This window comes from Mauremys mutica, chromosome 1 (assembly GCF_020497125.1).
Source record: "Mauremys mutica isolate MM-2020 ecotype Southern chromosome 1, ASM2049712v1, whole genome shotgun sequence".
Taxonomy (NCBI): domain Eukaryota; kingdom Metazoa; phylum Chordata; order Testudines; family Geoemydidae; genus Mauremys; species Mauremys mutica.
In genome coordinates, this window is record NC_059072.1 from 146,313,750 (window position 1) to 146,338,497 (window position 24,748).

The following is a 24,748-nucleotide window of genomic DNA, read 5'->3' on the forward strand; positions in this document are numbered from 1 at the left end:
AGCTATTCCCTTTCTTTCATGCACATACAGTTGAAACGGCTTAAAGATGTCTGGCAGACCGAGGGCTGGGGCTTCCATTAGTTTTCTCTTTAACACTTTAAATGCCTTGTCGGCTTCTGAGGACCAGTGAAAGGGGTCGTGATCCGTTCCCTTAACACATTCATACAAGGGCTTAGCCCACAGTCCGAATTCTGGGATCCATATTCTGCAAAAGCCTGCCATGCCCAGAAAAGCCCTGAGCCGTTTACGATTGCTTGGGACAGGAATTTGACAGATAGCTTCCTTCCTTTCGTTTGAGAGCTGTCTCTCCCCCTGTCTTATGTGAAATCCTAAGTACTGTACTTCTGAGAGGGCAATCTGAGCCTTGCTCCGAGCTACCCGGTATCCTCGGAGCCCAACAAAGTTCAGGAGGCTCACAGTGGCTTGGAGGCAAGGGGTTAATCCCACAGCAGCAACTAGCAAGTCATCTACATACTGCAGGAGGAGGATCCCGTCCGGAGTATTCCACTCCTCCAGGTCTTTGGCCAGCGCCTGGCCGAAAAGCGTAGGGGAGTTTTTAAACCCCTGAGCCAACAGAGTCCAGCAAAGCTGCTTTTTAACCCTTTTCTCATCTTCCCACTCGAAGGAGAAAATCTCCTGAGATTGTGTGTCGACCGGAATTGTGAAGAAAGCATCTTTCAGGTCTAGGACCGAAAAGTGGGTGTACTGCCCCCCTATAGATGCCAACAGTGTATACAGGTTTGGAACAAGGGGGTGCAGAGTCTTAACCCGTTCATTGACCGCCCTCAGGTCCTGAACCAGCCAATAGGTGCCATTGGGCTTTTGAACAGGCAAGATGGGGGTGTTCCAGGCTGACTGGCATTCTCGCAGTACCCCGTACTTCAGAAACTGATTTATAGTTTCCTGCAGCCCTTCTCTGGCCTCCCTCTTGATCGGATACTGCTTGATCCGCACCGGACCTTTTCCTGGCAGGAGCTGAACCTTAATGGGGGTGTGATGTGCTGCCTTTCCTGGGACCCCCGATGCCCATACTAGAGGAAAAACCTGGTCCTCCCACTGGCTCCACTCTGGGGCTTGCATGGCTGAGGGCTCAACTGCAAGAGTCATTATCCAGGCATTCTCTGGGGGCAGGGTGAGGGTGATTTCATCTTGGGTGAAATGCAGGGTGGCACCTAAGCGACAAAGCAGATCCCGTCCCAGTAGAGGCATTGGGCAGTCAGGGAGGTAAACCAGCTTGTGGGAGAGAGTTCTGTCTCCCAAAGCACATTCTGCTGGGGCATACACTGCACACTTGGTTCCTTTTCCCGTGGCGCCGACCACAGTGAGGGAATCTGCCACAGGCAGCTGAAGGGGTTGATTTACAGCGGTTCGAGCTGCTCCAGAGTCTATTAAAAAGTCTATTTCCCACCCGCATTTTTACTCGGGGTTCCGGAGGCAGGATAGTCCGTCTCCCCTGACACCCCTAGTCTTGATTCTCTGCTGCCATCATAGGGGTATCTTCCCTCTCGGAGCACTCATTTTTCCAGTGTCCCTCCTTTCGGCATATGGCACACTGGTTGCGACCCAAATGCCTTTCCTGTGAGCCAGGGTGCCCACGTCCACAGCCTCTCATTCCCCGGCCCCTTCCACCTCCTTCCTGAAACTTTCTCTTGTCACCAGCCTGTACTGCTGCAACCATCATCTTCACTTGCCTCTTTTCCTTCTCTCCCTCCCTGAGGCTGTAAACCTTGTTTGCAATTTCCAAAATCTGTGCCACAGACATGCCCATTAAATCCTCCTTTTTCTGTAATTTCTTTTTAATATCAGGGGCTGCACGGCTGGTAAAGATACCCTTTATAATTGCCTCAGTTGCCTCAGCATCAGGGTCTGCGTTAGTGTTTTGTCGAATGGCATCCTGGATGCACTGCAGAAAAGCGACCGGACTTTCCTTAGGCTCCTGTATGAGCTCGTAAGGTTTGGCCCAATTGTTATGGCGAACAGCTGAGCGTCGGAGTCCAAGCAAGAGCAGCTCCTTGTACACGGTGAGGTGGGTCCGATCCCTGTGATTATTAGGATTCCACCCAGGATCTGCTAGGGGGACCATATTGGCAGGAGTGGCAATATTAGCCGGATCCCGATTATGCCTCAGTTGTGCTTCTTCCCTTGCCTTAGCTATAACCTGATTCCTCTCCACTTCAGACAACAGGGTCCTCATAAGGATATTACAGTCATCCCAGTCAGGCTTATGGCTGGCAAAACATCCCTCAAAAACCGAAATGAACTTGCTGGGGTTCGTGGAGAATTCTCCTGCCTGTGCCTTAAAGGCTGCTAGGTCCACTGGGTTGAAAGGCACATGCGAGTAGACTAGCATAGTAGTGGCCTGGCGCCCGTCCGCTCCCGGGTGGGCCACCACGGTCTCAGTAATCAACGGCTAAAGTCCCACTGAAGGGGCAATCTCTGGGACCCGAGGCACCTGGTCTTTATATGGTGGGGGTGTAGGAGCCGAAGGGGACACTGACTCTGCCATTACAACCAGGGGAGGGTTCGGGGAACTAACAGCAGTGACTACCGAGCCTGTCGGAGTCAAATTACACTCTTGCAACAGATCTGACCTATCTCTTAACAACATAAACAACTGTACATACATAAGTTCATTCCATTTATTCATTCGCTGACAAAACAAACCTAATTGAAGGATCGTGTTGTAATTAAGTGATCCCTCCGGTGGCCACCTTTCCTGGCCCTCTAGCTGGTACTGAGGCCAGTCTACTGTACAGAATCTTTTCAGTTTACTTTTAGTCAATGGATCTTTTCCAAATACTTTCCAATTCATCAGAATGCATTCTAAGGGTGTACACCATGCCCTGCCTGTACTCTGTCCCTGCCCCATACCTATGGGAGGACACTGGGCGTCCCCAGGTCTTAACAGGCAAACAAAAGGTTAACAGCACTGGACTGTTCCTACCTTATCCACGAGACCGGTTCCCCACCGTCGCCCGCAGCTGCTTCTCCACTATCTGAGCGCGTTGCACCGTAGTGCCCTCCGGGGTCGATCACACTATGTCTCCGCCGAGGCCCCCGATGAAGTCACCGGTGCACGCTGGGCGTCGGTCGTCGCCACAATCCGTTGACCTCCAGGAGGGGTCCGGGCAAGGCTAGATTTTAGCCTCAAGCCCACCCAGGGACGCCAAAACTGTTGCCAGCACAGAGGCCCGAGGCAGCAGCAACAGTGGTTCGTTGCCCGGTGTGCTTCACTCCAATAAACACATCAAGGTGGAGAAGCAAACAAAGTTTATTTGAGATCTCAAAGCTCGGTGCTTGGAGGCAGACAAGTCTCAAATCAAGCACACAGATACAAGCTGTGTTTCCTTTCTTATACATGATTTTAGCTAAGCATCTCTATTACCCCCCACTACCTACCCCCCCTTCCCCCCCCCCTTACGTTCCCATACAGCAAGTAGCAATTACACTAAGCAGGTTAAATCATACTTGGCAGCAAACATATTATCTTGTTAGTAACTTTTTCTTGACCGGTTATTTTGTTTCACTCCCTTCAGGCCAGGTGCAAGCAGGCTTTATAATTGCCTCCTGGTATCAGTGTTGCACTGATAACTAGTTGCCACACATTCCATTCTCAGTTACTGGCTTGTGAGGTCGATTACAGTTTAACATGGGGCCCTTTAGGTTAACACAAAATAACTTTGGTTCATTCAGGTCTAATACAGATGCCTGATGCCACCAACAACAGCACATACAACCCAACAGGATATAAATGTTCAACACATCAAGACTTTTAAAATGACACCTTACAAGGCATACTTTGTGCAAAACATATAATTATAACACCATGGTGAATATGGGGTGCTAGGATGTTGCTTTGGAGTACAGAATGTTGCAAGTGCCCTCTATTGGGAAGCAATCCATTTTAATATGTAGTGTGACAAGGCTTGCATATGCAGCCAGTCCTCTTGCGGTGTTTCAGAAATCCAGCAGAGTTGCCTTTTTCTTACAGATCCACTTGTATGATGAATGACAGCTGTCCGCATGAATCGCCTGCTTCTTGAAAGCAGCACAGCCCCCTCCACCTTTTCTGTCTTTCATGGTAAAACTGGGGGGGGAAATCTCAAAGTTGAGCTAATAACTTCCAAAATTCTTTGCAACTTCCAAAATGGGGACAAGGAGGCCCCATTATGCTTTTGGATTTACAAGACCAAACCCTAAATCAGGAATTTTCAGATATCGTTTCCATTTTCTCCAAACCATCAAAGCTCAGGTTTGTTTGGATACAGTTCCGATTTTGGACTATCTCTACCTAACTTTTAAGCTGGTTGAAGGAAGTAGTAAGTTTTTGAGACAGGTTTTCATTTAGTGTTTTGATACAGTTAGAGCACATCTCCTGATATTTAAATGGATACCAGGGATGCAAATAGTAACCAACGACCCCAAATGCCCTGCAGAAAATATGCAGGAGTCCTACTTTCTACAGATAACATTAGGAATAGGAGAATTAGCTAGAACTATGTCAAACCACTAATTCCAAACCCATTAGGTAAAACACACCCCAGAGACTGGAAATACTGAACTTTCATTGTGGGGAAGGTAGGGTCAATACTTCTGCTGTAGGGATCTCAAGGTCTATATGTTAGTAACATTTCCATGAGATGGACATGAAGGGGTGAGCCCAGTCTCCATTCACCCAAAATACACAAGCATAAGAAACAATCAAGGAGCCTGAGCCATGGTATGGACCTGATTTTCCTTTCACACTGGTTTTACACTACACTGACTTCAGTGTAGTGATTTACATCAGTGTGAGAGGAGCATCAGGAATCTATTGTCTGATGGCCCCCCTCCAATAAAAGAATATGCTGGTGTCTCTCTGAGGGTCAGATTCCGAATAGTAACCTGCTCCCCAGGTATCCCCATTGATTTCAGTGGGGCTACTTGTGGAGTAAGGTGCTATGTAATATTATACAAGAAAGGGCATCAGAGTCTGGCCCTAAAGTAGTAGCAACCAAGGCTTGATGGATGCCTACTGACAGAATCCCACTTACCTCCCCCCACACCCGTACCCGCCCCACAACCAGCATATTTTGATCAAACATTGACATTTTCATTTCTTCAGGCTGGAATGAAGCTGCTGCCAGCTTGCAGAGGAAACATGGAAGTTTCAGCCAGAGTGAGCAAATCACAAAGACACTGCTTGGAGCAAGTTAAGTGCTTAGGATTCCTTTAGCAAAGGTGAGTCAAAACAGAGTTTAAGATACAACAGTGCCCCTTGAAAATCTCCATTTGCTCTCAGCAAGACCAGGAATATTTCCCACCACCAGTATTAAGGCTTCTTCTGCTTTCCTGTCACACACACAAGTGATATCTCTGCCCACAAACCAACCCTTGCTCCTACTAGAGCACCAGAAGTTTGCCTGAGCTGCTGTAACCCAGGATGCAGCTTGTACAATTTCCTATAATCCTGTCATGCCTGCTCACCATTTTGTTATGTTAGCTGCAGTTCAATACATACAGTTATACCACATCCTTCAAATAAAGCATGAACAGATTTTACAGAAAAGAGGAAGAGTGAGAGAGAGATCTAATGTTTTACTGATAAATGCTTTACAGAGAAGAAGAGAACAGAGACAGTGGGTGAGTGTGATTGTAATTCGGTATGTGAACTGTGAAACTGAGTACAGGAAAGACGCAGAAAATGGTAGGGGTAATGGTAAAGGAAAGCTGTGGAGGAAGCTTCAAAATGTGACTCTAGTGCACCCTGCAGGCTCAAAAAGCAGAAAGCAAATAAAAAGTACACCGCATCTATTATTTTTACACAATCTCATGATTTTAAAGCCAATCTCATGATATTTGGTGAGCCTGACTCATGATTTTTGAACATTTGGGGTTGGCAATACCGTGAGTGGGGGCAAGTGTTGCAGTCATGAGGAAAGAGTTAGAAGGATGCTGGTCAGTGGCAGACAGTAAATGGGGTAAGTGTAAGTGGGGGGATGGGAAAGTGAGTGTTAGAGTGAGAGGAAATCTGAGGGAGGCAGCTATGTGGAGTGGGAAAAATCGGTAGGGTTTAGTTTGAATCAGAGGCTAATACTGACCGAAAAGGATATATCAAAATGCTAATGGAGGGCATGTAGTGCTCTTTCTACCTGGGATACACAACGTGACCAAGGAAAAGTGAGTATCAACTCTGTAGGATTTTGGTACTTTTCAAGCAAACATATATGAAGTTCAGCCTGTCTCAGCACTCAAGAGCCTTCTTAGGTAGCTGGGTAAAGGGAATGATGCAATGAGAGCAGCAAATTGTGCACTGGGGCTGGGCAAACTAATTGCTTCATAACTAATTTCAACTTCAAGAAGAAAAACAACACTGACCTGTATCCTTGTAATTTGGGGTCATCAAGCCACGCCCATCCTCCTTCTTTGAAATTTAATCCAATCCAGCGAAAACTAGCATCTTCATATTGGGTACTGAAAAATCCCTGTGGGTGAGATGATAACCTGAATGTGCAAGTCTCTTGCTGAAATCCAGGAGTGTAGTGTCTGTTTTGCTCCTCTTTGAAGAATAGGGCGATGCTTCAGTACTCACCATTTCTGCCTCACTTTCAAAAATCAGGAGGCTGGATTTCCTGGCTGCACAATATTCTTTGCTGGCCTCCCAGATTTTCTTCTCCTCTGAGAAGTAGTAACACCTTCCTCTGTGCAGCAGCCACTCAGGGGGGCAGAGCTCGCACTCTGTTCCTGCAAGGGAATTAATGTATTTTTGGTCCTTTTACTATTCTTTACATCAATACATTTTTTAAAGTTTATATCTGTGAAAATTCTCAATATTATAGGCTTTTCACACAAATGCAATACAAAGCTTTGCTGTTCTGTAGTTAAGAAAGGAAACTGAGCATCAGGATAGCTCGATGCTGATCTGAACTCTGCTAGTAACTTCTATAACCTTGGGGAAGTCACATAGGCCCACCACTTCAAAAATGTGGATGCCCAGCCAGAGGCTTTTAGGAGCTGCTTTTCAGAGGCAGGGGCGGCTCTAGTAAGTGTGCCACCCCAAGCACGGCGGCACGCCGCCGGGAGGCGCTCTACCGATTGCCAGTCCCGTGGCTCCGGTGGACCTCCTGCAGACGTGCCTGCAGATGCTCCACCGGAGCCGCAGACCAGCGGACCCTCCGCAGGCATGCCTGCGGGAGGTCCATGAGAGCCGCCTGCCACCCTCCCGGCGACAGGCAAAGCGCCCTCCGCGGCATGCCGCCCCAAGCGCGCGCTTGGCGCGCTGGGGTCTGGAGCCGGCCCTGTTCAGAGGTGCTGAGTATCCACAGCACACATTCACTTCAGCTGGAGTTGTGGGTACTTAGAACCTCTTAAATTCAGGTCTACAATGTCTTCAGTTGGGCACCCAAAATTAGTGGAGAGTCTTGAAATTTGAGCCTATTGATCTACACCTCATTTTACCCATCTGTAAAATTATTATAACATTTTGCTGTCTTGCAGAGGTGTTGTGAAGCTTAGGTAATATTTGTTAAGCCCTTTGAGATCCTTGCATGAAACTTGCCTTATACTTTGGACATGCCTTATACCTTGGTATTAAAGGACAATTTTCCATTTTTGTAGTGCCCAGAAAAAATGCACCTGTTTTTTGCACCCACAACTACAGTGGCAAATCCAACAATTTAGAGGACTAAATAACTGAGCTGCAATTACATTTTTGTTTGGATTTGTAGGCTCAACTGACTATGGGACCAAAAAAATGCAGGCACAGTTTTTGTGGGTCTGATTATACCTGCAAAAAAACCACTTAGTATTGTATTGCCTTTCACTGGTATGTCTCTACAAAGCTACATACTTGACAGATCAGAGGCATTCAGCCTCTGGAACACCAAGGCCCACACTAGACTGGCAGCTTTTCCAGGCGTTTGAGAACTGCATCATATTTAGGTACCATTTACCCTTTTAAAATAAAAATAAATGCACACCACTATAATATATGCACATAAAGGACTTTTCCTTGCCATGTTCATAGAAATTACTGCTTGTTTGGGTTCACCACCAGTAGAAACCTGCATTTGATCAGTTTTGTGCTCTTCCTTAATTTACAATGTGGATGTGTCCATAGCCTATAGGCTGAATATTAGGGTTACACTGCTCCCTGGGGCTGCATAGTGAGCAACCTTCTGCTACGTTGCCTGCCCCTGCTCCCACTAAAATCAAAGGGAGTCTTGCTGTTGACTTCAACTGGAGCATGATGGAACCCTGAGATATGACAAACAAACATCTCCGTGCAGAAATAATTTATCTCCTCACCCTGTTTATTTCCACACAGATTCTCTTTCAGTCTGCTCAGTACCAAGGAGTGAGCTCCATGGGTATCTTCCACTGAAGTGTGGTTTGTGTTGTGCCTTAGTGATGCCTCTGTCTTCACAGCCTTTTCACAACACTCCCTCAAGGCTTTCACACAAAAAGGAGAGAAATTGATGGTTAATATGGACTTCAGTTACATAAAATGAGGGGAAATATGGTTTGCAGCTAAGGCACTGGGCTAGGGCATAAGAGATCTAGGTTCCCAGCTCTCCCTCAGCCTTCCATTGTGACTTTAGATGAGGCATTTATATTCTCTGTCTGTAAAATAGGGGTAATGATACTTCCCTTACCTGACAGGTGGGGGTGAGGTTTGATTCATTACTGTTGGTGAGGCACTTGTGTACTACTGTAATGGGAGCGTGCATTGCCAATGATAGCAAGGGGACTGGACTCAATGACCCAGGAGGTCCTGCCCAGTCAGGGCTGGCTCCAGGCACCAGCGGAGGAAGCACGTGCCTGGGACAGCACATGGTGAGGGGCAGCAGTTTGAGCAGTTTGTTGGTTTTTTTTGCTTGTGGCAGCAAAAATGGTAGAACCGGCTCTGCGCCCAGTCCTATGTTCTTATAAGTAAACAGATAAAATCTTGGTAGATAAGGCCCAGAAGGGACAGGCTAGCTCTGCACCATTTCATTATGGCGAGTATGGTCACTGGGGAAAAACTAGATATTGATAATCTGATTCTTCTTACTACACCCGTGAAACTCCACTGACTTCACTGGAGTTACTCCTGATATACAGCAAGGTATGGGCGAGGAGAATCAGGCCCATAGAACGAATTGCCCTTCACCCTTCTCAACCTCAGATCAAAGTGATATCAGATTAATCAGTCATTTGAAATTTCCCATCACAAAACTGAAATGGCAATGGAAATACAGTACAGAACTAACACTTACTGACTACTAAGGCATTTGAGCAGTGTCACTCACCTTGCAGAGCTAAGGCGATTGCAACTGCCTGCAGCAGTGTCTTAGTCCCTAGAATTAGAGCAACAATGCACCAGCCTGGCTGCTGAGAGCAGGTACCTGGCAATAAGAAATGAAAGAGTTTGGTTTCAGCAGAGAGAAGCTGCTGTACATTAGCTCTGTTCCAATAAGTGTCAGTAGCTGGGTAGTTTAGATCAGAATAGAGGTGAGAGGTGTCCATAGGTAAAAAGGTGTCTACAAACCAGGCTAAAAGGTCCCCTTTGGACCCTGATACATTGTTAGAGGTGCTGCCGTTCAGAGAAGACAGTACATTTTTTGTTAAGCGACAAGCAGATTGGGGGTTGGGGTTCCGTTCTTCAAAGATGTTAAATTATGTGCCTTTCTGCCCAGGTCCACTGGAAGTATGGTACTGTCTTGTAAGAAACTATGTTCTTTTGCAGAGTGAGAAGACTAGCACTTTTCTTCCCAACTCTGATGAACTGGCAAGGTGGAAGTTCAAGATCACATACAACTTTGAGAAAAAAGTTAGGGAATAACTGATGGGAGAAGAAGGATGATCTCATAGCTAATATGTTGGGCAGGGATTTAGGAGATGGGAATTCTATTCATGTCGCTGCCACAGGCTTTCTGTGTGACCTTGGGCAAATCATTTAATATTTTCTGCTTCCCGGGAGTGTTGTGAGGATTAATTCACTATGCCAGATCTTCAGCTGGTGTAAGTTAGTGGAGCTGACATTGAAGCCACATTGATTTATATCAGCTGAGGATCAGGCCCTTATTAGGCTGTATGGCCCAGATCTCCAAATGTATTTAGGTGCCTATCTCCAATTGCTTTCAGTTGGAGTTAGATACCTAGGTACCTTTGAGAATCTGAGCCTATGTCTTCTCTCTCATCTTTATACAGATCTAAGGTATAGAAGCAAACACCACGAATAGTCTAGATAATACTGGTCTGCACAGAAATGTATTGTTTACACTTGAAATTGAACTTGTCCCCTAGAAGTCTATTTAAAAAAACAACAAAGCTATTTCCACTAGGATCTATATTTCCCTTTGAATTTCATATTCAGCAGCTTGAGATTTGACACCTGACAGTGATCTCACTTGCACCAGTGTATCTAGACTGGTTTCAGTGAAATTACTCCTGGATTATGCTGATGAGATCAGACTCAGACAGCAGAGTGCCTCACCTGTGGCTTCTACTGCATCAGCATCTAGCAACACTAAACAAATTTTTTATTAAGCTAGAGCCACATTCTCCCCCAACCCTCCTTTTATCTCCTACCCAGAGTGGAAAGTCTGATTCTGTGCAGAGAAAGATAAGAGAGGAGAGAGACAGATAGCACAGGAAATAAACTCCATATCTGTATTTTATATCAAACACACAGGAGTCTTAATCCTACCTGTGTAGGAGCTTCGTTTCCTTTCTTTGAATTGTGGGGTTCTGTAACCACAACCAGCCTCATCCTCCATCTCAAGGTCCCTAGAGCATAAGCTTTACCGCCAGGCAACTACCAACAGCAAGTACGTACAGGAAGGGAGCAGGGGCAGGTCTCTTGAGAACTTCTGGGGGAAACTACATAGCAGATTGGCTATGATCATTTCCTTGTGACTACTGCCTTGCTTCGGGATCATAGGTGCCTCCTACCAGGCACAGTCATTCAAGACTCCTCAGGCTGAGTTCACACTAGCAAGCATGTGAATAGTCTCATTGAATCTCCACAGGATTATTCATCTGCTTAAAATGAAGGATGTACTGAAGAGTTTTGCTGAAAAGGGATGTGTTAGTTTACATGTGCTTGAGTTCTTTGCTGAATTGGGGCCCAAAAGATGATTTCATAAATATGTCATTTTGTTCCTACTGTGCATATCTCTGACCTTCCCCTAGAGTCACAGCAAGAAGTGGATCAGGCACAATACAAGAGCCTGAGTTGAATTGTGGGGAAGGCAGCCAATCAGAACGGATGTTCTCTCCAGGCAGGGGTGAAATATGCATAAGGGTTGGAATTTTCTGAGTCATCCCCAGTCTGACTGCAACAGAGGATATGAAATCCCAAACTGCAGTTATGGCCACTGGTGGTGGAGGGTGGGTGGGGGGGATTGGGCCCTATGCACTGGGAACATACACTCTCAGGGTTATACCTGCACCTTTGTGATATGGACACCTATGCCACTGATTCCCTGTCCTGGGACAGACCCTCCTGGACTTCTCTATGCAAGTGACAGCAGCAGAGGTGGGAGATTGATCCCAGCAATGTCCTTGTTCATATGCCACATGTTCCCTGTCACATCCTGCATATGGATATGGCTGTTGTCCAACAGGTATGTCAAAGTGGGTGGGTGTATATACTTGTATATGGCTCCAGGAAACTCCAAACAGGGATATACACGCTGGATTATCCCAGTGGCCCATATATGTGGCTCCTGCTTGGGCGTTCAATTGGACTTTGCTCCATTTCTGGGTCTCAGACTTTAAAGCTAGATGGGACCATCGTGACCATCTAGTCTGACCTCTTGCACATCACAGGCCACAGAACCTCACCCACCCACCCACTCCTGCAATAGGCCCATAACCTCTGACTGAGTTACTGATGTCCTCAAATCATGATTTAAAGACTTCAAGTTACAGAAAATCTGCCATTTACTCTAGTTCAAACCAGCACATGACCCCTGCCTCATGTTAAAGAGGAAGGTGAAATCCCTTCCCCCTCCCCAGGTCTCTGCCAATCTGATCAGGTGGAAAATTCCTTCCTGACCCCAAATATGATGATCAGTTAGACCCTGAACATGTGGGTGAGACCCACCAGCCAGACACCTGGGAAATAATTCTTTGTAGCAACTCAGAGCTTTGTGTGTTTTGTGAGGGTCTTGTGAGTCTTCTCCTCCTGTTTCTGTTCCCTTTCTTCATCCTGCCTGGGGTTGGGTTGGCTCAGGAGTGAGCTCTGAGGATGTTGCTGGTGCTGTGTTCAGCAGCAATGACCAGGTTCTGAGTGACTGCTCTTTGTCTCTGGCTGGTTCATGTACCATGGCTGGTGAAATGAATAATTGCATAGCAACTGGTTGGGGGGTGGGCAGTAACAGGTACAATCTGAAGCTCAGTAGAACAACTGAAACTGGGGAACTCCTTAAAAATGCCACTGTGGGGCCCCCCTCCTCCCTGCCCTTCCCCACAGGCACCATGTTGAGCCAAAGCAGATGACTTGCACTCCAGTCACACTTTGTAGTCTTGATGCTCACCTTGTACTTTCCCCTTATGCCTGTTTCTCCAAGACCTGAATTAAAAGCTCAAACCTTTGGAAAATGTCATTCTGAATCTGCAGGGATCATGAGGCAGCTTCCTCCCCATGAGACAGGTCTCCAGAACACGTAACATCCACTCTCTTTAGGGACTGAAGGGTTCCAATTTATACGTAACAGGGTCTGAATGAGCTCTCCCCTGACTGCTAGTGATGACCTAGGGAGGGGAAAAGACTTCAGGAGCAGACTGTATTTACATGAACACACCTACTCTGCCTAGGTATCCAGAAGACAGAGCTGTGTTGCCAAAGTGATCCATTTTGGCTGGTGTTGGGTTACAAATCACTTTAGTATTGAATGCTGGGGAAATGATTATATTGTTGTCCTTATTGCTTGAGCAAAAAGCAGCGGAACTGTGTTTAGCCTGCCCTAATTGAGGAGGTTACCCTCAACTGAACTTCACTTGCTAAGCAGGGGGTAAGGGGCTAAAACCTAGTGAAAAGGAGAGAGAGGGTCGGGGTAGGTGTTCCTATCAGGTGGTGTGGACTCTACCTGAGAGTAGGTGACAGACAGCAAGTGTGAAAAATCTGGACAGGGGCGGGGAGCAATAGGAGCCTATATAAGCAAAAGACCCCAAAATCGGGACTGTCCCTATATATATCGGGACAGCTGGTCACCCTACTAAGAGTCTTGGATGCTATTCGACAACCCCTCCCCTGCCTCCATTTAAAGACAGAGTTGATTACACTGAAATGCGAATTTTTTTTTCTGAATCATTCATACACCATCAACATGTTGCTTAGGATGCAAATAAGGCTCCATGATCTCTACCTGTCCTGGGAAAATACATAAAAGAGACTAGAGGGGTAAAAGTAGACCGAGCTGAACGTCCTTTGGTTTTGTCATAGAATTCAATGTACAGTTGTAGAACAAGGCTCTAACCAGACCCTTTGTAAGGAAGAAAATATTTCTCAGGAAATAATCTATCACTGCAAGGGCCAGAGCCTGTGTGTAGGGAGACAACTGACTGCTTCATTGTGGAATATGACATACAGAAGGGAAATGTGGTTATATAAGCACGCACTGATTTTTTACAATGGATAGAGAAGGCCTGAGTGCATTTAAGAAAAAATCAGGTTAGTGGCAACTAGAGAGAGAATGATCTGAGGAATGGGAAGAGCTGCTGTTGCTTCCCATCCTGACGCAAGACTCCTTTTACTGAAGGGCTGGAGAGACCATACGTTTCTGAGCAGTAACACATTGATATAGAACACTAACATCTGACTCTGTGGGCCTGATTCCCTGTGGCCTGGCACCATCTGTAGTCATATCCCCCTAAACAAAGCAAGTGCAAAGTGAATGGAAAATACTGAAATAGTTTATGAGATGGGAGAACTCATCGGATTCTGACATCACAGGCACTATGGAAGGGAAATGTGGGCAGTTCGAAATAGATGGGATTTTTATTCAGATTGTTAAAATCTCTGGGCCTGATTCCCCACTGAATCACTCCAGTTTTTTACCAGTCTCACTCCCCTGACATTGCCCCATGTCACAGTCTGGTCTTTGTACAATTGAAATTGGTTTGTATTAATCAGCTATACCAGGCACATTTCACAGGCAGTGACAGGAAAGAGTGTGATCAGATACAGAAGTTTTTTCCACTTCCTGCAGTGACATTTACTGGCCAAAGCATTAAAGTTTGCTAAAACCACAGTGCTGTTTGCTGACTGCTCATGCCAAATTATGTCAGCAAAGAGCTACCCAGCAAAGACATTTTTCTCATAATCTCTCATGAATGTGGGCAAGAAGGCTGAAGTGTAAATGTTATAGATAGAAGAAAGACTTTTGCAGGGAGGGTGGAGGGAGGGACTAATTGAGAAGAGGATGGTGAGTAAGGGTAAATATTACTGGGTGCAGAAACTGAAGGGGGGCAGTAATACAGGCAGGAAAGAAAAAGGCAAGGAAACCAGTAAAGACCTGATCCAAAGCCCATTGATGCCAACGGGACTCTTCCACTGACTTCAGTGCACTTTGAAAGAGCCCTAACGAGAAGGATTGGTATGTTCACATTGTGAGGGTGTTTATACTAAGCTGACCACCTGTGTGATGATCTAGTTGATTGTCCTTGTAGATGAAACAGCCAAGAGTTTCTCTGCCACTGAGGCAAAAATTACCAATGAAACCTTGCAAAAGTGCCATTCTGGTATGCTGTATGTTTGGGGCAAATGTAAAATTTGTGCCAGGATCATTCAAACACTGTCAGAAACAGGTAAAGCCATCTTCCTTGTCAAGCTGTTGAAAAGCCTGAGTATTGACATCTGCATTTTATCTGAAGTGTGTTGTCCAGGGAAAAGAAAGTTGAGCACTATACATTTTTGTTCTCAGGCTGCAAGGGGTGGCTGTTGTACTTTCCCCCAATGACCGATGGGCACAGCAGGTTGGTAGGTGATTAATGAGTGACTTAGCAGCATCTGACTCCTTACAAGCTCTGGATATTTTACCACCATCACAGTATATGGTACCACCAACATCAAGGCCAACGATGTGGCTTGAGATGATTTTTACCAACAACTGCAGTTATTCCTCAATGAAACTCCAAGAAGATATGTCATCATGAGAGATGTCATCATGATCCTGAGTGACTTTAATGTGCAAGAAGGAAAAGATAATGACACCTGGGTGAGTACTCTCAGGAAGTTTGGTATTGTGCAGAAGAACAGAAACAGACAGTGACTGCTGAAATTTGCAGCTGCCAATGACATGGTGACCATTGCTCTTCTATCATCCAAGATTTTACAAACTGACCAGGTACAGCCCAGATGGTTTCACTGTGACTTTTACTGATCATGTCCTCAATAACAATCATTGGTGATCAATGGTCACTGATGTACGTGCATTCACAGAGGTGCTTCACTTGACACTACCCATCAACTTCTACTGACAAAACTGCTCCTTCAACTTTGAAGACAGACAGTTAATGGGCCACAATTAGTCCAATTCAACCAAAAGCTCTTATTACATCCAAGCTATCAGATGGCTTTCTGTTCTGACCTGTGTAAGGCCACTGAAACATTACAGACTGAAGTCTCACTTCCTCTGCCCGCAGTACTGACTGCTGCCAGCTTGGTGCTGCAGCCTCAGCCCGTCAAACATCAACCGTGGATCAGTGAAGAGATGTTTACAGTAGTTGGAACTAAGAAAAAAAATTAGGTGACAATTCCAAAGACACATGTCCAAAGACACGTTTTTTTGAGAACAAAAGGCTCAATGGATTTGACTTCAGAATGTTGTCAAGTCACTTGGAAAAAAATAAGGAATCCTGGTGGCTGACTCAGGCAGCCAGTTGAGAACAGGCTGCTGCTAGGCACAATCTCTGAACTGTCTACTCAACTTTGTGGTGTTTGCGGGGGAAGGTGGCACAAGCTTGTCCAGTAAAACATCAGAATAGTAGCATCAGCCATAGTCTGCAGGATCAGTTGCATTGAAGGGAAGATCATTTCAAGATGCTTCTCAAGTGAAGAGGGGCCATCAGTTACAGTAGAGCCACCTTCCTTCAGTTAAGAAGAGATTCGGATTGCAGTCCATAAGCTGAAGTCTAGGAAGGAACCAGAGGTTTACAACATCCCCCCAAAGTTGCTGAAAACATGTGAGAGTATTATTGTACCATGACTGCATAGGCTCTTCCAGACTATCTGACACACCAGTATCCTTCCTGATGTTTGGAAGAAGGGAATTATTCTGACTCTGTTCAAAAAAGGCAATAAGGCTGAATGTAGCAACTATAGAGGTATTATGCTGTTGTCAGTCCCAGTGAAGTCTTTGCTTCTGTGTAAAGATGCTCTAAGCTGACAGAGGAGAGCTCTCTCTGATTGGTTTAATAATTCCACCTCCCCAAGAGGCAATAGCTATGTCAGCAAGACAGCTACTCCCATAGTGCAGTCTACATGGAGGCTTAAGGTCAGTATAACTGCATCGCTCAGAGGGGTGAATTTTTCACCCCTCTGAGCGATGTAGTTATACCAAAGTAAGTGTGCAGTGTCCACCTGGCCTACCGCGGTGCAGATGTGCTACTGAACTGCTGCAGCATTTCACATGTAGACAAGTCCTTAGAAACACACAGTTGACAGTAGCCATTTGCTTCATGCTAGCCTAAGGTAAGCACAGTTCAAGTTTTGGCCATCATTTTTCAATGGAATTCTGGAGAGGGTGAAAACATGGGAATAAAGTTGACTCCATTGTGAAGTTGGCATTTAAATTAAGTAACAGGACCACCTATAGTGTCTGTCCCCCTTCCATATATACGTGCATACACACACACACCCTACCTCACCCCAAATCAAAACTAACCAGCAAGTACCACTTCCTCAACTCTGCTTTGGGAGATTTGATTTTTTTTCTCGAGGTTTGATCAGCCAGATGTGCCAACATCCCCCACACCTGCCAACCACAGCTGAAATAGCTTACATACCACTCCCATCCCTTTCTTCTGTTGGTTAGTCCAAGCCAGTAATACCCATCGGTAAGAGTTGATCATCATCATGTTCCTATTCCGCCATTGGCGTTTAGGGTAGTGACAAAGCTCCACCACTCCTGTCTGTTTCTGGCAGGTCTTTCAATGGTTCCCCAGCTCTGCCCCAGGTTTTTCAGCTTGGCTTCCACAGCTCTTCATCATGTTGTTTTTGGGCAGCCTCATTTTCACTTGCCTTCAGGTGTCCATTTTATTGCTACTGTGGTGATGGAATCAGTTTCCATGACCAATCCATCTCTAATGCCTCCTGGCAATGATGGTGCTCAGATCCTCTTGGCTGCACTGTGTCAATAGATCTTGGTTTGAAATTGTTCTGGGCCAAAAGATAAGGAGGATTTTTCTGAGGCAGGTTGTATGGAATGAAGACAGTTTGGACATGTCATACTTTGTCATTCTCAGCACTCTGCACTATAAAGTAGTGTTGAAAGTATGCAGCTCTGATAAATCTTGAATTTGGGTTTGATGTATTTTGATGATTTCCAGCCTGTATTTAAGCTCCTGAAGGTGTTTCTGGCTTTATTGATTTTGTTCCAGATGTCCTGGCTTGTTCCACCATCCTGGGTGATGCTGCTGCCCAAGTATGTGAATGTTTCTACATTGGTGAGAACATAATCCTCTATCTGTACTGGTGATTGTTAAGTCCTTGGGGCAGCCGGTGTAGGAAACAATCACTTGAGGCCAGAGAGCAGACAGCTAACCAAAACCTCCATTTTATTTACAGAAACAGAGAGCTCACTCAGCCGGTTGAAACTGGCTGAGCTATCCCTTAATAGTCTAACTCAGTTGCCATAGTAACAAAACCCATGACAACCAAATACACAACATATTCCTCCCCCCCCAATAAGAACATCCCCTAAATAAAACACACACTAAACTAGAGAAGGAGGGTAGACTGCCTCCATTCCCGGCTAAACCCTGGGGATTATTTTGCCCCATAACCGTGGGTTCGCCCTAACTAAAGATCCAGCCGATGAGGAGGCCTTCTGTCTCTAGGTGGATTACGGCGAACTTCTGGTGTTGTTGCACCCGAAAGTACTAGGGGCTCAGGGTCCGCAGCACGAATAGGTGAGGAGGTGGTATCAGCTCGTGCTGGGCAAAGGGGTATCTCAGCTGCCGGCAGTAATGGAGGAGAACGGTCAGGAACAGGTGACTCATGATTCGGTGTCTCACCAGGAGGGGTGAAGTCAGACCCCTCAACTGCAGATGGGTCCTGAAGACTGGCATGACCTGGCAACAGCTGATCTACATGTCACCGCCAGGTAAGATTCTCTGCAGTCCGGACTGTATAGGAAACAGGTCCTGTTTGAGTGATGACTGTGGCCGGGACCCATTTAGCTCTGGAAGTATAATTCTGAGCCAAAACTGGCTGTCCTGGGCTAAAGATTCGGTCTTTTGCTCTGGGTGCCCGTCTGATGACTTGATATTGCTGCTGATGTTGCACAGTTTGTCTGGGTTCAGAAGGTTTCAGCAGATCAAAGCAAGTGCGCAGCTGTCGTCCCATCATTAGAAAGGCTGGGGATGCCTGGGTCGTAGCATGAGGTGTGTTTCTATAGGAAAGTAAGAAGGTATCCAGACGCTTTTGAATGGAGTGTTGTCCCTTTGCTGATTTCAAAGCGTTTTTCATTGTCTGCACAAATCTTTCAGCTAATCCGTTGGTGGACGGATGATATGGTGCTGACGTGATGTGGTGTATCCCATTTGCCTTCATAAAATTTTGAAACTCCTGAGAGACGAACTGCGGTCCGTTGTCGCTCACAAGTTGTTCTGGCAGACCAAAATGACTAAAGAGTCCTCGTAGTTTTTGGATAGTACTCTCTGCAGTAGTGGACTGCATTATAGAGACTTCTGGCCATTTAGAATGGGCATCTACTGCCACCAAGAACATGCTTCCTTCAAGGGGGCCAGCAAAGTCAACGTGAATACGTTGCCACGGGTTTTCAGGCCAGTCCCATGGGTGTAGGGGTGCCCACTGGGGTGCATTTCTTACACTCTGACATGACATACAAGCTTTTGCCTTCTCTTCAATAGCACTGTCCAATCTAGGCCACCAAAAATAGCTTCGTGCAATTTCCTTCATGCACACTATTCCACAGTGACCGGAATGTAGCTGTTCTAACATCTGTGATCTCAGGGGTGGTGGAATAATGACACGCCTCCCCCACAACAAACAACCAGATTGGACCGATAACTCCGTCCGCCTGGACATGTAGGGAACAAGGTCGGGTGAGACCGGAGAGGTTTGTCGAGATTTTCCATGCATCACCAGGTCCATAACTTGGGATAATACTGGGTCAACGCGGGTTGCCTTCTTTATCTGAGTAGCAGTGATGGGTGTATTCTCTACCTGTTCAAAGTAGAAGATTTCCTTTTGGGCACTATCTTGATGTTTGACCGGTAAAGGCAACCTTGAGAGGCCATCTGCATTGCCGTGCAGAGTGGATTTCCGATATTTGATTTCATATGTGTGTGCAGAAAGTATCAATGCCCAACGTTGCATACGACTAGCAGCTAATGGGGGAATGCCTGTGTAGGGTCCAAAAATTGATGTCAGAGGTCGATGGTCTGTAAGAAGAGTAAACTTTCACCCAAACAGGTACTGATGAAACTTCCTAATTCCAAAAACAATTCCTAATGCCTCACGTTCGATTTGGGCGTAGTTAGTTTCTGCTTTGCTTAGAGTGCGGGAAGCAAAAGCAATAGGTCTTTCTTCTCCCGAAGGCATAATGTGTGACACGACTGCTCCCACTCCATAAGGGGAAGCATCGCAGGCCAATTGCAGGGGTAAGGATGGATCAAAGTGCGTTAGAACTTCAGAATTTAACAATGCATCCTTAGCTTTGTTAAATGCAACATCACAGGCTTCAGTCCACTTCCAGGCCTTGTTCTGCCCAAGGAGCTCATGAAGTGGTTTTAGCAGTGTGGCTAACTGTGAGATGAACTTTCCATAATAGTTCAGTAGTCCTAGAAATGAGCGCAGCTGGCTTACATTTCGAGGTGGGGGAGCCTTCACAATAGCTTTAACTTTTGCAGGGGCCTTATGAAGACCTGCAGAATCGATGATGTGTCCCAAATATTCAACAGAGGGCTTGAAGAATTCACACTTGTCTTTGCGAACTTGTAGGCCATATTCTTCCAGTCTTTGTAGGGTAGCCTCTAAATTCCTTAAGTGATCCTCTTCATTTCTTCCAGTGACCAGGATATCATCCAGATAGCACTGAACTCCTGACAAGCCACACAAGATCTGGTCCATAGCCCTCTGGAACAGGGCGGGAGCCGATGTGATTCCGAAGGGTAGGCGACAGTATCGATAAAGCCCCTTATGAGTCACAATAGTCAACACCTCTTGGGACTTTTCATCGACGTGCATCTGTAAATATGCTTGACTCAGATCAATCTTACTGAACTTTTGTCCCCCAGCCAGGCCTGCGAAGAGGTCATCGATGCGGGGAAGCGGGTATTGCTCTGCACACAACACTGGGTTGACAGTGACTTTAAAATCACCGCAAATCCGGAGAGAGCCATCTTTCTTCACTATTGGAACGATAGGAGTGGCCCATGAGCTATGGGTAACTGGTATTAGGACTCCATTGGTGACCAGGCGCTCCAGGTCTGCTTCAACTTTTGGCCTGATGGCATATGGCACAGTTCGGGCTTTCAGATATTTTGGTGGACTGCCAGGTTTAATGTTCAATGTCACAGTGATTCCCTTCATACTTCCCAAATCATCTCCAAAAACAGCAGCATGTTTCCTTAGTATAGGGGTTAGACTGGTTTCTTCTTTAGTCATCCGGTGCACTTCTGCCCAGTTCAGCTGAATCTTCCCAAGCCAAGACCTACCCATTAAGGCTGGGTAGTCACCTCTCACCACAAACAGTGGCAATTTAGCCGCCTGTCCATTGAGCTCCACCTTAACATCAATAGTGCCCAACATGGGCACAGCTTCACCTGTATACGTCTTCAGAAAAGTTTTTGTTGCCTTAAGCGGAAGATGCTGTAGCTTTTCCTTATACACAGTCTCAGGAACCAGCGAGACAGCTGCACCGGTGTCTAGTTCCATGCGTATAGGTTTGCCCTCCAATAAGGGGGTTACCCAGTATTCATGTGAGCCCGCTGCCAAAGACAAAACATGCAGTGGCACTTCCTCTTGTGAGGAGGTGTCACCTTGATCATCCTGGGTCTGTTCTAGGGTATGCAAGGTTCCTCTTTTTGTCGGCCAGACCACAGGCCTCTTTTTCTTTTGTTTACAGGCATACTCAATGTGTCCCTTTTTGCCACAGTGTTGACACACCAGGTCCTTACACCAGCATTCTGATGCCTGGTGACCCAGCTTACCACAGCGGTAACATTCTTGACTCTGCACCGTTTTGTGGGTCAGTTCTTGTGACACTTTTTGCACCCTAGGGGATGCACCGATGTATTGTGCCTCCCTTGTAGCCAGTTCCATGGAGACAGCAATATCAACAGCCTTCTGTAATGTAAGCTGAGCCTCTGTCAGTAGGCGCTTCCGTATAGCTTCACTGCAGAGGCCACACACTAACCTGTCACGCAGGGCATCATTTAACATCTCTTTAAATTCACAGTGTTCTGCTAGCTTTTTTAAAATGGCTACAAATTGTACAACTGTTTCATCTTCCTTTTGGTCTCTTTTGTGGAACCTATATCTTTCAGCAATTACCAGTGGTTTTGGGGAGAAATGAGACCCCAGGATTTCCACAATGTCACTGTAAGATTTAGTCTCAGGATTAACAGGGTGTAGTAAGCTGTGTAGCAGAGAGTAGGTTTTAGCCCCTACAACAGTTAAGAATATTGGCACCTTCTTCGCTTCTGTAATGTCATTTGCAATAACAAAAAGCTCAAAACGCTCAGTATACACATGCCACTGCTCTGTATTCTCATCAAAAGGCTCCAGGGGCCTGGTCAGAGTAGCCATGATTTTTAGTTTCACTTTCACAGTCCGTGCAAACAAGCAGCTTTTTTTGTTTGTTTGGTCTTTACCTTGACTTTTACTTCCTTCTGTTACTAGAGCAGCACCAGGATCCCATCCTCGTCGCCAGTGTTATATCCTTGGGGCAGCCGGTGTAGGAAGCAATCACTTGAGGCCAGAGAGCAGACAGCTAACCAAAACCTCCATTTTATTTACAGATATACAGAGAGCTCACTCAGCCGGTTGAAACCGGCTGAGCTATCCCTTAATAGTCTAACTCAGTTGCCATAGTAACAAAACCCATGACAACCAAATACACAACAGTGATGGTGAAGCAATATTAAAGGCCATGATATCTGTCTTATTGCAGTTGATTTTCAGTCCAATTTGCTGGCTGAATGCGTTGAGTTGTTTTTTCTTGTATATGGTGTTGGGTATATGATAGGAGACCGATCATCTGCAAAGTCCAGGTCTTCAAAGAATGAGGGCTTGGCTACACTTACAAATTTGCAGCGCTGCAGCAGGGTGTGAAAACACACCCTCTCCAGCGCTGCAAATTGCGGCGCTGCAAAGCGCCAGTGTGGTCAAAGCCCCAGCGCTGGGAGCGCGGCTCCCAGCACTGTCTGTTATTCCCCACAGGGAGGTGGAGTACGGATAGCGCTGGGAGAGCTCTCTCCCAGCGCTGGCGCTTTGACTACACTTAGCGCTTCAAAGCGCTGCCGCGGCAGCGCTACCGCGGCAGCGCTTTGAAGTGCTAAGTGTAGCCACAGCCTGAGAAGAGTGTCCATTTAATGCTTCTTGGTATGTCTTCAGTAGTACGCCTCATTATCCAGTCGGTGGCAACGTTGAAGAGGATTGTAGACATGACACACCCCTGACGTACTCCTGTTTTTACTTCAAAACTGAGCACACTGTGATCAACACTGCATGTAAAGTTGAAATAGAAGCTTTTGATGATGTTGGTTATACGGAAAGGAATTCCATATGCCCACAGAATGTGCCATAGGTTGGCCCTGTGAATGCTATCAAAAGCCTTCTCTAGAGTCCACAGGAAGATTAAACTCTTTCACAGTCCATTGTCTCTGCTAATGGCCCATTGGCCCTGGCTGGCTTTTCCATTGTTGTACCTGAAGTGGTGGTTGGGGGTGACACCCAAAGTAACCCATTTGAAATACAGATACATAGTTAATATTCCTAACTTCAGATACAGAAATGATACAGGCATACAAATTGGATAATCACATTCAGTAAATTATAACCTTTCCAATGATACCTTACAAGACCCATATTGCATAAAGTACATCTCAGTTAAGTCATATTCATATCATAAGCATATTTTCATAAAGAATATGGAGTGAAATGTCACACTCGTGTTTTGTGTGTACTTTGCACTGGTGTAAGTGACCCACACAAGGTGCAGGGCAACATTATAGTGGGTCCCATGTTTCTAGTCTTCCTGGTTTTGAAGCCTTGAGAAAGTGAACCAGGTATAACTAAAAACAGCAAAGAATCCTGTGGCACCTTATAGACTAACAGACGTTTTGCAGCATGAGCTTTCATGGGTGAACTAAGGTTCTCTCCTCAACAATGAGGGATGGATGGAAACAATTACTTTTTAAAACAAATGTTTTTATTCTGGAGCATCGCTGGGGTGACAAATATATTTGCTAAAAATATTTCTCATTAGATCATGGCAAAATTAGAATGATTATAATTAACACTGTTAATGAATCAAAAATTAACACATTTACATTTAAAGTAAACTTTAAATAGCCTACTTTAAAGTTTTGAAACACTCTAAGGGGCTCAGTTCTCAGATTTGGCCCAAAGCTTTTTGTTTTGTTTTGAGGCAATATATTTTGAGGAGAGTCTCTCCTCTTCAATCTTAAAGCATTTACCTCTCAGACCCAACATGATTTACACCAAGATGATTGTAGCCAAGATGACTGTAACCATAGCCACACAGGCTAGCTCTTTCCAGATCCACATGTTTGAACATAGATATGATTCCAAGAAGTGTTACGTAGCTGTGCATACATATTACATGGAAAATAAAGGTACAATGATATTTCTGCTTTTAGGCTAAAGCGCTTTATGGAAAAATAAAAACTAATACTTAGAGGGACAATTTGAAAGCAAGCTGGTTTCATGGTGTTAAGGGATGTATTTATCCCACATCTGCCTTCCCCTCACCATACTTGCTGCAATAGCTCTACAGAAGGGTCAGTCTTTCCAAAGGAAGGAAGATATCATACATCTTTTGTACGTGGCTTCATAGATTCTAGCTAGTCTTGTTTCATTTTTAATTTCACACATTTGCAAGTTTCATAGGAATCAAGATGTTTTAGAGCTTTGAGGTGAATCTTAAGCCCCAGTGAAGTGAATTTCCATTGACTTCAATGGTGCCAGGATTTGATCCATGGAATTTACAACATTGATGTTTCTCACATTCTTAAGGGATTTTGTTGTTTGGTTGTTGTTGTTTTTTTTATTATTTTTGAAATATCTTTAAAATGGTGTGGGCTAGAATCTCTAGAGTTGCTTAACACAGCTATCTTCCATGAGACGTAGTGCTCTGGAGTATTTTAGGGGAGATTTGATATTTAATTTTGGAGTTAAGGTTTTTATTCTGAATTCCTTTGTGGAATTTCTAAGATCTTACTGTTTCTTTAACCACCAGCTACTGTTTGCTCCAACTGGAGCAGCGGTTTAGGGGGTCAGAGGAGGGAGAGAGAGAATTCAGAACTCTTACCAGAGTCTCATTTATGTCTCTGACAAGTTCTTCTATCT

General features: G+C 45.5%; 1 protein-coding gene across 1 annotated transcript; it reads right to left on the reverse strand.

Moving 5' to 3' along the window:
* Positions 1–3,517: 3,517 nt before the first annotated feature.
* On the reverse strand, positions 3,518–10,778 carry LOC123368152 (killer cell lectin-like receptor subfamily F member 1). The gene is made up of 6 exons (XM_045012707.1): positions 10,670–10,778; positions 9,270–9,365; positions 8,287–8,430; positions 6,572–6,723; positions 6,358–6,464; positions 3,518–4,087 (listed from the first exon to the last, which is right to left on the reverse strand). The coding sequence occupies exons 1-6, from the start codon at positions 10,737–10,739 to the stop codon at positions 3,958–3,960; spliced, it is 699 nt and encodes a 232-aa protein (XP_044868642.1). The 5' UTR covers positions 10,740–10,778; the 3' UTR covers positions 3,518–3,957.
* Positions 10,779–24,748: the final 13,970 nt, after the last annotated feature.